The sequence below is a fragment of the Bactrocera tryoni genome, chromosome 1 (genome assembly GCF_016617805.1).
Source record: "Bactrocera tryoni isolate S06 chromosome 1, CSIRO_BtryS06_freeze2, whole genome shotgun sequence".
Taxonomy (NCBI): domain Eukaryota; kingdom Metazoa; phylum Arthropoda; class Insecta; order Diptera; family Tephritidae; genus Bactrocera; species Bactrocera tryoni.
Window position 1 is genome coordinate 54,803,575 of NC_052499.1, and position 14,903 is coordinate 54,818,477.

Below are 14,903 nucleotides of genomic sequence, written 5' to 3' on the forward strand. Positions count from 1 at the left end.
TCGAAATTCAAATGTCGCAAAATGACTGTCAAACTCACTCACCTTTGACAATTTCCTCGCTAACAGAGAGGTGCAAATTTGCGTGGCAACTTCTATGTATTTTAGTTATGCATGCAACGGCATTGACGATGCGAAAGGCAAATGCACATTACATATGCGCGCATACCTACGCACATACGTACATACATATTTATGTGCGCTGCGCAGATGCGAATTTGCATTCATATTTCCCGTGCATGGGTTAGGGCGAATAACGGCGTTTTTATGTGCACACATACAAATGCATATGTCTGTGTGTTGTTAATTAAAATTTTAATTTAAGCAAAAGCGGAAGTTAACACCGTGTACGAGCAGCAACACACACACACACACTTACTTTACACTTACAAACATGTTGCATGCCACACAAACGTCGCCATCGTTGGTCGCATAAATACACGGGCAAATGTGGCAATAGCACTGTTGTGGGTCCTCAGCCGAGCACTGGGCGTATAACCGATATTCATTGGCCCTGTCGGAGTCCAGTGTTGTAAGGTATGTATGTGCATGTGTATATATGTATGCATATATGTATGCATATTAGTATGTGCGAGTGCGCATATGGTTAAAATTGAATTCCATTTGTGAGGACAGTTGTTGGCTCGCAATTTAATGTAAATTCAATTTCGCGGCCCTTTTTGCAAGTGTTTTTCTGTCTTTCGCCCTTCACACCCCTCGTTTACTTTCGCCCTCTTCGCTTTTTTGCGCTCTCTTTTCTTTGCCTTATGTCATTTTTCTTTAACTGTGTGTGTGTCAACACTGACTTAAATGAGCATTTATTCAAATAACTGTTTATACGTCAATATGTCAGTATGTATGTAGATAATTCATTTGTAAGCAGGTAGCGGGGTACTTCAATAAATGGACCAACATATTCACCATTCAGCGAAATTACTGCTAACAGCAATTTTGTAGCGTTAAATAATGTGCAGCATTCATTAACACTCTTGCATACATGCCCTGTAGGAAATTGTATCGTATGGTTATAGAGAAATTAAGGAAAATTAAAGCAAACCCTGACTTTATTTTTGACCAACGAAAAGGTGTTGAGAAAACTTTATACCTATCAATATCATTTTAACTGGTTAAATGTTTCATTTTTATACTATTATCTTCAAGACGTTCATGTAGTATGTCGGAACTGCCGATTTCGAACTTCTATAGTACACTCGAAGTGTAACCAATTAAAAAAGCCATAAATTCGGTTTGGAAAATTATTTTTATTTATTTTAAAGTACAAAATGTGTGAAAATAATCACAAATTCAGTACCAATTCACTTTTGCTCGATATAACCACCTTTGCCTTAACTATGGCCTTGAGACAGTCAATAAACGAATTGCAAGCTGCCCGAATGTGACTAGCCGGTATTTTGGTCCACACAGACTTTGCCTTTCTTCAGCATCTCGAGAATGGTGTATTTTTTACTTCGGATCTTTCTCTCTAAAATGGCCCAGAGAGAATAATCCATTGGATTCGCACCTGGTGAATTCGAGAGCCATTGTGTGGACGTAATGAAGTTCGGAACGTTGTTTTTCAGCCATTCTTGGTTCACTCGCGCCTTGTGAGACGGTGCTGAGTCTTGTTGAAACGTCCATGGTTTGCGGCCGAAATGTTTATTTGCCCACGGCTTCAAAGCAACCTGCAGAACACTTTCCCGATAATATTGTGCATTTACTTTGACGCCAGACTCGATGAAAACAATTGGAGAGTGCCCTTCTGCGGTAACAGCGGCCCAAACCATTATTTGTGACCGGTGCTGCTTCCTGGTGGCCAACCGAAGACTTAGATTCTCGTATGAACGGTCGGTCAAGTAAACCCTATCGTTTTGAGAGTTTACGGACTGCTCAATTGGAAACATTTTTTTCGTCAGAAAACACAATGTTCGGAATTTGACCGCTTTCGGCCAAGCGAAGCAACTGCTTCGCTCTCTCAAGTCTTACTTGTTGCTGCTTCGGTGTGGGATCATGGGCTGTTTGGAACTTGGAACTCAAGGCTTGATCTTGAGCTCATTTTTCAATATGTACGCTTGTGAACAATACTCCGAACTGTCATTCATCAAATTTATAAACAGCTGATTCCAGTGGGACAGCTGCGCAAACGGTCGGAATTTGGTTACATTTCGAGTGCTGGACCCTGTATATATCTACCATAAATACTATATAATCAGAATCAAATTCTTACTTGAACAACTTTTTCATTTGAATAGATATCCTCACGAAATTTTAGTATTGTCTAAGGCAATAATATTTCCTTCTATAAATGGGGTAGTCTTGGACAGCAAACTGTTGTGGAAGCACAAAGTGGAAGAAAGAGTGAGGAAAGCAAAGCAGCAAAGCTTTATATGCGTATAGGCAGATGCTCTGCACAATCTGGGGCTCTCTCCCTCTCTCATGCGCTGGTGCTACACAGCTATAGTAAGACCTATTCTGCTCTACGGTGCAGTATAGTATGGTAGACAGGGGACGGAAATCCTCCTATCGGAAGTTAATGGAAAGCGTTGAGAGGCTCGCTGCGCTGTGCATAACGGGAGCTTTAAGAACAACTCCAATGGCGGCGCTTGAACTGGCACTAAACTTGCCACCTATAGAACTCTTCGCTGAAAACTGCGCATCAAAATCGGCGGACGACTACTGGCTGCAGGAGAATTTACATGTAGAACCTTCGGACATAGCTAGGATAATGGTGGTTAGGCAAACACCGACTACATGACCCCACTATTCAACTGTGAAAGAAGGTTCAAAGTAAACATGGGAAAAAATGGCTGGCGTAAAGGTATGTTAGTTACGCGCAACACTCTAATCATCTATACTGATGGCTCGAAAATGGTGTTTGTGCATTGTGTTTGGACGATGGTGTTTGTGCGGGAATATAATATCCAGACGAGTTAGGCATAAGGCGTCCTTTTAGGTTGCCGGACCCGTATATCTCAAGCTGAAATCTTTGCTACTGCGCAAGCAGCGGAGTTGGCCTCTAATGCATCTGCAGGCAATTCCAGAGTCAACATTTACGTAGACAGGCATGCAGCAATCAAGGCAGTAACCTCGTATCGCATATCGGCCTAAATTATCTTGAAAAGCAGAGCAGCAGTGGAAACTGTTGCGGGAAGTGAGCAACTTCCCTTTTATTGGGTTTATTGGGTGCCAGCCTAGATCGGAAGTACACAGCACTCCTATTGGAACTCGGTAGAAAAGACTGTAGGAGCATGAGCGGAATACTAACTGGTCACTGTCTGGAAACAGCACACGCCCGCAAGATGTGGCTGACAGATTTAGAAGACATTACTTTTGGTTACTAATATTATATAAACTATACCTCAGAAGAAACCTAAATTCATAAGCTAGTTTTTGATACCCTGTTCTGATGTCAACCGTATTCTAGTGTTGGCGCGCTGCATAGGCCAGCGTAATGATAGTCTTAAGGGACAAGGTCTAGCCTATAAGACGGGTGAGACGAAACTCCACCGCTACTGTTGATGTTCAATTTGATGAGTTTAGGTCGTTAGCGTTCCCCATTAATGGTTTCACCCGGTTAAAGAATGACCTTCTGCTTTCAAAAAATGCACACCTTGGCATCATAGATATTCAGGTTTTAACATTGATTGGGCTGGTTGGCCAGGTTTCACAAATGACATTCTTCCTTGTAGGGCTGTCGTAATGGATCTATTTTTAATCGACATCGTTCAAGCAGCATTTCTGACATACAAAATGGTATTTCAACGTCTCTTGGCTTCAATTCAAATAGCAAGGAAATTGGCTTGCTTTTTAAACATTTGAAATGGCTGATTAATACTCTCAAAGACTCTGTGTAATTTTGTTGTATTTGATTTCAGTTCCTCTTCTTCATTGGCTTTTACTTTATTCGATATTGAACCGAAATTTTATGAACTATCACCGGTGTTTCGTATCGGAACATCTAAGAAGATATTCGATTTCGATATTCCAACGATGCCGGTCTCAAGCACCAATTCCTTTATTTTATTAACGTTTGCGTCATCAGTTGACGTTGATGGCCGCCCTGAACGTGGTTCGTCGTCAACGCGATCTCGACTTTCTTTGAATAATTTGGACCAATCAAAACAAATTCACCGAATGCGTATACCAACATTCTGAACGTTTCGGCACCAGAAATTTGATTCCGCTTGTTTAATAATTTCACTTATCGTAAAAATCGCCAAATGCACTTTATGTACTTCAGAGAGACAAGCCTATATATTTTGATGTGACATTTGGCTTAGATGTCACTGATAATCATACCAACCTAAAAAAAAAAATATTTCGACGAATGTGATTTCAAGCGAAATTTAAATTAAAAAGTCTTACCATTTTTTGCCCACAGTCAATAGTACACTGTACATACAGCACTGGAATCAGCTGTTTATAAATTTGCTGAATGACAGTTCGGAGTATTGTTCACAAGTGTACATATTGAAAAATGAGCTCAAGATCAAGCCTTGAGTTCCAAGTTCCAAACAGCCCATGATCCCACACCGAAGCAGCAACAAGTAAGACTTGAGAGAGCGAAGCAGTTGCTTCGCTTGGCCGAAAGCGGTCAAATTCCGAACATTGTGTTTTCTGACGAAAAAAATGTTTCCAATTGAGCAGTCCGTAAACTCTCAAAACGATAGGGTTTACTTGACCGACCGTTCATACGAGAATCTAAGTCATCGATTGACCGCCATGAAGCAGCACCCGTCACAAATAATGGTTTGGGCCGCTGTTACCGCAGAAGGGCGCTCTCCAATTGTTTTCATCGAGCCTGGCGTCAAAGTAAATGCACAATATTATCGGGAAAGTGTTCTGCAGGTTGCTTTGAAGCCGTGGGCAAACAAACATTTCGGCCGCAAACCATGGACGTTTCAACAAGACTCAGCACCGTCTCACAAGGCGCGAGTGAACCAAGAATGGCTGAAAAACAACGTTCCGAACTTCATTACGTCCACACAATGGCTCTCGAATTCACCAGGTGCGAATCCAATGGATTATTCTCTCTGAGCCATTTTGGAGAGCAAGATCCGAAGTAAAAAATACACCAGTCTCGAGATGCTGAAGAAAGCCATTGTCCGTGAGTGGCCCAAAATATCGGCGAGTCACATTCGGGCAGCTTGCGATTCGTTTTTTGCCCGTCTCAAGGCCATAGTTAAGGCAAAAGGTGGTCATATCGAGCAAAAGTGAATTGGTCCTGAATTTATGATTATTTACACACATTTTGCACTTTAAGATAAATAAAAATAATTTTCCGAACCGAATTTATGGCTTTTTTAATTGGTTACACTTCGAGTGCCTGTACATATATTGTGTTTCACAGTCGCTGGCTGGACAGATCTACTTGAAAATTTCACACGACCTTCTTAGATATATTTGTTAGGTAATGAAGTAATAAGATTTATAATAATAATTTCTAAGCCACTCTAAAGTGTAAATTTTTCCGCACAAAAATCAAAATCAAAAAATCAACGAGCCCTTCGATGAGTACCATTATTTATTTAAACTTGAATATGCTTTTTCACTGACGGACTTTCTTTTTCGAAAGTATTCCAGAAAATCGGCTACTGGATGAAGGAAACCTAAAATTTTACAAAATATATAACTGATTATTATTATTCCCATTTATTTAATCTTTCTTCAAAAAAATGACAAAAAAACGTTTTTTCGGTCTTTTAACCCCTTGCAAGTCAAAACAAATACATTGTTTTTTGGATTTTTTTCTTTCCTATGGCTTCATTAAATTTTATAAAAACAAGTAAGGAAGGGCTAAGTTCGGGTGTCACCGAACATTTTATACTCTCGCATGGTAAAGTGATAATTGAGATTTCATAATACGTCATTTACATATTTTTCAAATACCGTATTTTTGTAAAGTTTTATTCCGCTATCATCATTGGTTCCTAATGTTTATACTCGTATTATACAGAGAAGGCATCAGATGGAATTCAAAATAGCTTTATATTGGAAGAAGGCGTGGTTATGAACCGATTTCACCCATATTTCGTACATGTCATCTATCGAATTTCATTGAAATCGGTCTTAGCTCCTGAGATATGTTCTTGGTCCATAAGTGGGCGGCGCCACGCCCACTAAAAAAAGCCTGGGTAGCTTCCTTCTGCCATCCGTAAAATTTAGTGTTTCTGACGTTTTTTGGTCGGTTATCGCACTTTTAGTGATGAACATAACCTTTGTATGGGAGGTGGGCGTGGTTATTATCCGATTTCTTCCATTTTTGAACTGTACATGGAAATGCCTGAAGGAAACGACTCTGTAGACTTTGGTTGACATAGCTATAGTAGTTTCCGAGATATGTACAAAAAACTTAGTAGGGGGCGGGGCCACGCCCACTTTTCCAAAACAATTGCGTCCAAATATGCCCCTCCCTAATGCGATCCTTTGTGCCAAATTTCACTTTAATATCTTTATTTATGGCTTAGTTATGACACTTTATAGGTTTTCGGTTTCCGCCATTTTGTGGCGTGGCAGTGGGCCGATTTTGCCCATCTTCGAACTTAACCTTCTTATGGAGCCAAGGAATACGTGTACCAAGTTTCATCATGATATCTCAACTTTTACTCAAGTTACAGCTTGCACGGACGGACGGACGGACAGACGGACGGACAGACAGACATCCGGATTTCGACTCTACTCGTCACCCTGATCACTTTGGTATATATAACCCTATATCTGACTCTTTTAGTTTTAGGACTTACAAACAACCGTTATGTGAACAAAACTATAATACTCTCGTTAGCAACATTGTTGCGAGAGTATAAAAATTCATGCTGGGTGTGCGCTTATTATGCAACCAACTCAATCCGACTTCTCAACAACACATCATTAAGTGTAGTGTTGTGGGTGGCAAACAGTTGTGGCATGCCACATACGCTTTCCGCTTACAATGCCGCCGAACAAAGGGTTGAGTTTCCCCACTTCATTCATCACTTACTGTACATTTCGCTGTGTGTGTACATATGTGCTTGTGATGTCGCACAATGTGGCAGCAAGTATGTGAGAGGCAGTTAACACAAACACACCTGATGTTTGGTTTGCGTACAAATAAATATTGTCATGTATGTATATGTGTTTGTGTGAATGTTTTTAAATATTCCAACGGCACATTTGCCAAGAGCAAGCGCTCATCAACTGCCTAATTAAGAATTATGATTTTCACATCATTTTATGAATACAAACACAGACACACAACCGCACATACATACATTTTCCTCACTTCAGTGATTACAACGGTATACTATATGTATGTGTTTATGTGCTTGTGTCAACTTGGCGATGATTTATTTGTATTAAGCGGTCGTTTTAAGTATTTATTTATGTACACAAATGAGTATTTAAAAATACATTATACTTGCGGCATTAAATTGTTGAAAGGTAAATGTCGGCACTTGCGCAAACAAGTGTGCAACTTCATTGCAAATGCAAAGCTTTTTCCATATTTTTTTTATCCGGTTAATACACATAATTGTCAATACACACATACAAACGTAAGCTTCCATTTGCCATTTTTGTTGACAGTTTGTACGTAATTGATGGCATAAAATGAAATTATTCAAGAAGTTAATGGATATTAATTTGCGCGATATTTATTGGCAGAACTTATACATTTTTGACACAGAAAATTTGCGAATCCTTTTTTGATTGAATAAAAAATTTATCCGGAGAACATTTTATTACATACGAGGGTAGCAAGGCCCATTTCGATGAACTTTTTTCACCTAAGTGTTGTAAGTATTATCTAAAACGAAGCGAGATAGATATGGGGTTTTATACAAGGTCTGTCGCAAAAGAAACAGGACTGTTAAAAAAACAACAAAAAATTAATATTTTTCAAAAGTTATATTTTTTTATTCAAAACAGTTTCCTTGTGCTTCGATACAGCGTTTAGCCCAGTGAATTAGCATTTCAAATGAGTGTTTAAGGTCATTTTTCGAAATGCTCCTGAGAATATCGGTCGTCGCCTTTTGGATAGCTGAAATGTCTTGAAATGTCCTGAAACCAGTGTCCTTTCATGGGCAAATGAAGTTTTCCAAATAGGTACAAATCACAGGGTGCCAGATCAGGTAAGTAGGGTGAGTGATTAATGGTTAATATGGAGTTGTTTGTCAAAAAATCAGTGACAAGCGTCACGGTATTGTGGTCGAGCACGACGAATGCGTGACAAAAGACGCTTCATAGCACCAAGGTAAAACACAGCATTAATCGTTTAGCCAGGTGGGACGAACTCTCGGTGTACAATACTCTCGGAATCGTAAAAACAAATCAGCATTGTCTTTATTTTTGACTTCTGAAGACGACCGACTTTTGATCGTCACAGAGGTCCTCACGACCTTCTTGGAATCGCTTAAACCACACATGCACAATACTACGGGATAGGCACTGATCACCATAAACTTTTTTCATCATTTGAAATGTTTCAGTAAACGTTTTACCAAGTTTAAAGCAAAATTTAATATTTGCTATTTGTTCAAAATGCATTTTACGACCGATGACCAAAAGCTGCTGTCACTTTTTGGTCGATAACATCGTTTATAGTTATCCAATTGTCTTAAAATTTTTACGAAATGTCAACAAGAGATCAAACTTTTTATTTCATATACCCACCAATAGGTGGCGCCACCAGAAACAGTTACATTTAAAAATTTCTATTTCTTTTGCGACAGACCTTGTACATACATATACTGTATGTACTTGTATATAAATCATCAGGATAGCGAGACGAGTTGAATTGCGAGTGACTGGCTGTCTATCCGTTCTTCCATACAAACTGTAACTTGAGTAAAAAGTAAGAAATCTTGATGATATGGACATCGTATCCCTGGCACGCAGACAAAACTTTATTAAAGAAGACCTATAAACTGCCATAACTAAGCACTAAAATGTGATATAAAACTGTTATTTGGTACAGGAGATAGCAGGAGCGAGGGCCACCTGTGGGCTGAAAATTATGCAAAAGTGGTCGTGGCCACTCTCTCATTTGGTTTAATGTACATACTTATACATATTATAAACCACTTAAGCTACAATAACCAAATTCGTTTACGACAAATACCTTTAGTACCCCCATTGACACTGTAAAAACGGATTCTAACTCCGCCCACTTCCCGCACAGCGGTACTGTTCAACACTCTGAAAAGCTCAATAAATCAATAACTAATTACGCCAGAGACATTAAATTTTACGACCGGAATGGTATGAGAGAGCTTTATGGGAGCTGGTGTGAAAATTGGACCATGGGCGTGGTACAGACCCCTTTTAGGTAAAATCACATATCTCAGGACCTCCTCGAACGATGTCAACCAATTTCGAACTACAAAAAATCGGACTACAACCTACTTCTTAGACAACACAATTTTAAATTTCATTTGATTCTTTCCTTTGCAGAGTACAAATCACCAAACAATTAATATAACGAGATAAAACTTTGCACGAATAATTCTTTAAGAGTATTCCTTCATATGACCAAAAATTCTTCAAATCTAAATAATACTGTTTAAGCACTTAGGTACCAAATATGTGGACCCCAGTACCTTTAGTTGACTTTTGACCGAAAATATCTGTCATTGTGTGAGATATGTACTTGTAATTGAAATTCAGGAATATTCTTTTGCTGGTAATGGTATGTCTGTGTGTCTTAATATAAAATTTCTTTCTTCTTCAACTTTCTAATGACTTTGTACCTCATATATCGGCCAACATGTGAGTTATCTCTGTGAAAATGTGAGAGCGAGTTTTACTGAGAACAGTGTGTCTTTGTGCCTAAAAAGGATAATATTGATTGAAAACTTGACCTAGGTCCTATGTAACAAACATATAACATCCGGCTGATCTTATTCCGCATGATTGGTGATGGTATCTTAATGAACCTCAGAGGAAATCTTTTTAATATGTGGCATACTCTGAAGCATCTCGAAAAAAAAGTTGAATTGCGGTGCCGCTCGATGTGAGATCATCCGAAATCAAAATATCAAAATTATATTATTATATAATCGCTTTGCTCAGGTAACGAAGGCTTATTTCCGAAATTTGAACACCTTTGTGAAGACTTTGAGGGAAAAGCCGTATTTTTTAGAAGAAAAAATATAGTTAGTTATCAGTAATTTGAAAAAAACTTTTCAATGTTACCTCTTAAGTATTCAAAATTTCAAACCGATTGGGGCCGTAGTTATGAAATCATTAAGGACACCGACTTTGAAAGCTTGAGTGGTGAGGAAATCTCTTCAAAGTTTTGAAATAAATATGATGTATAATTATAAACTATCTATATACTTGTAAATTCGTCAAGTTTGCTCCAATAGAATTAAAGAAAAAAAAATCAAAAAAGAATTTACAGCTCAGTCTTAAATGAAGGGTGACCCATTTCGAGGTTCCACACTTAAAAAAAAAACACAGAAACTTCAAATGTAATAAATAATGCTTATTATCATTATCATTCGAAAGAGCTTTCTTTGAATTTATTTATTGAAAGTTATCTCTTTCAAATGTTGACCGCGGCTACGTCTCAGACGGTCCATCCATTGAGTTCAATTTTTGAAGACTCGTTTCAGCATTTCGACCGGTAACTGACGAATGTATGAGTGATATTTTGCTCCAAGACCTAAATCGAAACGGGTTTGTCCGCATGGACTTTATGCTTTACATATCCTCACAGGAAAAAGCCTAACCGTGTGATTGGAATTGGATTGAATTGGATACCAAAGGACCGACTCAAAACGTTAACGCCGTCTTGTTGAAACCAAATGTCGCCATTTTTGAAGAAATGTGGACCAATAACTCCACCGGCGCTCAAACTACTCCAAACCGTTTGTTTTTTTTTTCTTGATGAAATCGCAGCTCTTGAATATCTTAAGGTTGCCCTTCGGCCCAAATGCGGACATTTTGTTTGTTTAAATACCCATTCAGCCAGATCTGGGCCACATAGCTAAACAGAATTCTTAGAGCGAAGCTATATCACTTGGGAAAGTCGAGCAGCTTCAGCTCTTACACAAACTGTATTTTGTACGCTTTCAATTTAAAATCTCAGCGCAAAATGCGCCAAGTCGTTCCATACGTCGGTCCGAGTTGCTGCGAACGGTGAAGAATCGACTCTCCACGGTCTTCGTGTACACTCTCAGCTACGGCTGCTATATTTTCTTCACCGCATGCTGGACGTGGTCTATTCGTTCGGATACTATCCAGTAATGAATGCTCCGTATCAGGATGGAGTATGGTGTTGCCAATAGTACGCTCAGTAGGCCGATTATATTGAACGGAGCGCGCGAAAAACATTATTTACAGAATGTGAAATTTCGTAATAAAACAATTTATAAGCGTTATTCAGGCGTAAGTCTTTCCACGATGAAATGCCAAACAATACTGAACAAAAATAACATGACAGCTTGACACGATTCGCACGTGATCTGTCAAAGGAAGGCTATTGAAAAAAGTAATATCTACATGGATCACTCGTTATTTGTCATAACTTCTATCTTAGAACCAGCATCAAAACCAACAACAACGTCAGCCTCGAAATCCAACGCAGAATATCTCTTGCCAACAGGCGCTACTTCGGACTAAATAAGCAATTGAGAAGTAAAGTCCTTTCTCAACGAACAAAAACCAAACTCTCTAAGTCACTCATAATTCCCGTCCTGATATATGGTGCAGAGGCATTAACGATGACAACATCTAATGAGTCGACGTTACGAGTTTTCGAGAGAAAGGTTCTGTGGAAGATTTATGGTCCTTTGCGCGTTGGCCACGGCGAATATCGCATTCCATGGAACGATGAGCTGTGTGAAATATACGACGACTATGACATAAGTAGTTCAGCAATTTAAAATACAGCGGCTACGCAGGCTAGGTCATGTCGTCCGCATGGACGAAAGCACTCCAGCTCTGAGAGTATTCGACGCAGTACCTGCCGGGGGAAGCAGAGGAAGAGGAAGACCTCTACTCCGTTGGAAAGACCAGGTGGAGAAGGACTTGGCCTCACTTGGAATCTTCAAATGAGACCACCTTGCGAAAAGGAGAAACGACTGGCGCGCTGTTGTGAACTCCGCTCGGCTCGGCTACCCGTAAGCGGTTTCTACGCCAATAAAAGAGAAGAAGAAGTTAAAAGTATTACACCCTTAATACTGTCTAGAGGAGTGGCTGTTTGAAACTCATTAACCGTTTTCGACTTAGAACATACAATACCCCTCATTAGCATGCTTGAAGACAGCAATGACGTCAGTGCACCCGAAAATAGTCAGTAAACACAAAATATACTTACGCTGTGAATGCAAAATACTATTGCGACTTTCTAGTTCCGATAACTATCTGTCTCAGTTGTGAGAACATTTAATTTAGATATGAGCATCCAGTATATAACCGATACCTACCGAGTACAAGCAAAACAAATAAACACAAGAACCATAAAAGCAAGGAAAATAAAACAACGCCGATAACATTTGTTCACTGCTGACTTGCATATTTGAATATAAATATGTATGAGAATGCCGTACCAGTTATATTATCAGCTAGAAATAATTATGCGTCAACATACATTAATGTACTCCACATACATATATACCTATGTAGTGCGTCTAAGTGAGCATCGCTTCCGCAATGTCGCTGGAAAAGCATTTCGCTTCCGAGCGTTGTACGCACGAGCGTCGCTCGTAGTCCCACAAATACTGGAAGGGGCACTGGAAGATCATCAAATAGCCATTCGAGCAGAAGTAGTAGTAGCCGCAATTACGCGGATGCGGTATGTAATCGTAAACGCCACGATTGCATATCAAACGCACCGGCCGATCATACTAAAAGCAAAAACAATTATTGTAAGTGGCAACACTGGCAAAACTAAAGCAAAAGAATACAACTAACCGGACAATATAAATTGCTTTCTCGTTCGCAATGCGACGTCTCCTGATTGAAGTAACTATTCCGCGCACAAATCATTGGTATGGCAATACCGTTATAGCAGACATAGTATGCGGCACAAGACTGGGTGTTGGGTAGATACATAACATTTTCTAGGCCATAGCGCCGCGGACACAATGGCGTCTGTGCCATTGCGGTAGACGAGCCGGTGTTGCCGACGTCGATGGCATTTAGCGCCAAACCAGTTACAGCCTCGCTACCAAGAATACCGCCACCAAATCCATCTAATGGTTGTGGCTCTTGTTTTGCTTGCTGTTGACTTATCAATTGTCCACCGAAGGCATTGACGGGATCCACACGCAGACCGTCAGTGCTCGCCACGCCCGAACCGAAACCTTGTTGACTGCTGTACGGTTTATCTTCACCCGACAATTGCTGACCCACTTTACACACGACCGAGGCGCGTTCGTCACATTTACCCTCTTTCTCGTTGAAGTAGTTGTCAGCGAGGCAAGCGCCTTCGAAGGAATTTTTGCCATCACAATAGATGTATTTGGCGCAATCTTCCTGGCTCGCAACATACTTCTGTTCGTTTTCAAAACCAATGCATTCACGATAGGATTTACCGCTCACCGAAGCGTTCAAAACGGCCGCGAAGACAAGTAGTACATGAACAGTACATTTATTTGGTAACATTGTTGTTGCTGTGTTCAAGGTTTTCTGTTCAATAATTTCTGAAATCTGCAGCTCCACTCATCAATACAGAAATTTGCGTGTTTACTTTGCGAATATCGAAAAATCACTGGAATTCAGTTGTTTGACAATTTCGGTAGGCATTCTCTACTTCTGTGTCTTGTTATCTTCGAAGATTGCTCATTTGTTATTACCAGATACTTACGCCACATACCTACATAGATATATTTTTATCAAAGTAGAGATACCCGGTTTCATCCTCAAAAATTTTTCAGTGATTTTGAACTAAATTCGGTGCAAAGTTCGCACATACCGATCACTTCATTTGCATGACAATTCGATACACGCTTTAATAATCACCACAGTCTAGTCATTCTAAGATGATTCTATAAATTTTAACAACCTTCGGTGAAATTGGAAAAAGAGGAAGCTGAAATTTTCATCCCAAAAAAATTGTCCGTTTCTCGTTCGTAGAGAACCAAAAATGTTATATAAATATTATATAGTATTATTATCGGCTTGCAATATCTTGTCTCTGGAGGTTGAGATATTGTTCTTCAATGCCAATGAAGATTATTTTGTCATTATGTTTTCATATATTTTATCAGCTAATACTTAATTCTCACTTAATGGAAGTAAGGAAGTTAAAATCGTTGATTATATTTCAGCTTGTTCTTCGATAATCCAATTCCTCAGTAAGTATACCAAGAATAAGATTGGTCAGTTACACACTTTAGTGGACAACACTCATATTGATCTTATGATCATAATCAGACAACTATACGATCTACATACGTATGTTGACTCTTTATATTTCGTGATTTAACAAGACTAGTGTTGTAATATGGAAACTCAAAAATCTATCGTAACGTTTGACATTTTTGATGGTACGCTTACGCAGTAACTTACCGTAACTTAAATGGAATTAAATCCAGAACATTTTCGACTTAGATTTACTCATCAAGAGTGCATAGATGAACTTAATTCAATATTTGAAGATGAAGCTCCAACAAGGGACGGTGTTTGTTGATGATGTGGTGAACCGAGATTATAGATCACTCCAAGACAAATTTCGGCACGGTCGTCCAAAATCAGTTGCTGTTCCGGAAGCTATTGTTGCTGTGCGCAAACGGATGTAGCATGACATGTAACCTATGGTGAGATTGAGACTAAATGAGTGGGACTAGCCTGGTTTGGAACCCTTTAAATGAGACTGAATACAAAATGAAGCTCGATGTATGCATGCCACCCAAGATAACGCAAAACAACCTCATGGACCATTTGCAAAACGCTAGTGAATAGCAACAAAATCGATCAATTTCTAC

General features: G+C 39.3%; 1 protein-coding gene across 1 annotated transcript; it reads right to left on the reverse strand.

Annotated features, from left to right (window-relative positions):
• Nucleotides 1-12,605: 12,605 nt before the first annotated feature.
• Nucleotides 12,606-13,581, reverse strand: LOC120768131. The gene is made up of 2 exons (XM_040094690.1): nt 12,889-13,581; nt 12,606-12,821 (listed from the first exon to the last, which is right to left on the reverse strand). The coding sequence occupies exons 1-2, from the start codon at nt 13,579-13,581 to the stop codon at nt 12,606-12,608; spliced, it is 909 nt and encodes a 302-aa protein (XP_039950624.1).
• Between the last annotated feature and the right edge of the window lie 1,322 nt (nt 13,582-14,903).

Excerpts from the sequence above, each read along its gene's own strand:
- LOC120768131 (XM_040094690.1), bottom strand. The coding sequence starts at position 13,581 with ATGTTACCAAATAAATGTACTGTTCATGTACTACTTGTCTTCGCGGCC. Across the intron at positions 12,822-12,888 it reads AAAGCAATTTATATTGTCCG|TATGATCGGCCGGTGCGTTT; the intron begins GTTAGTTGTATT and ends TTTTGCTTTTAG.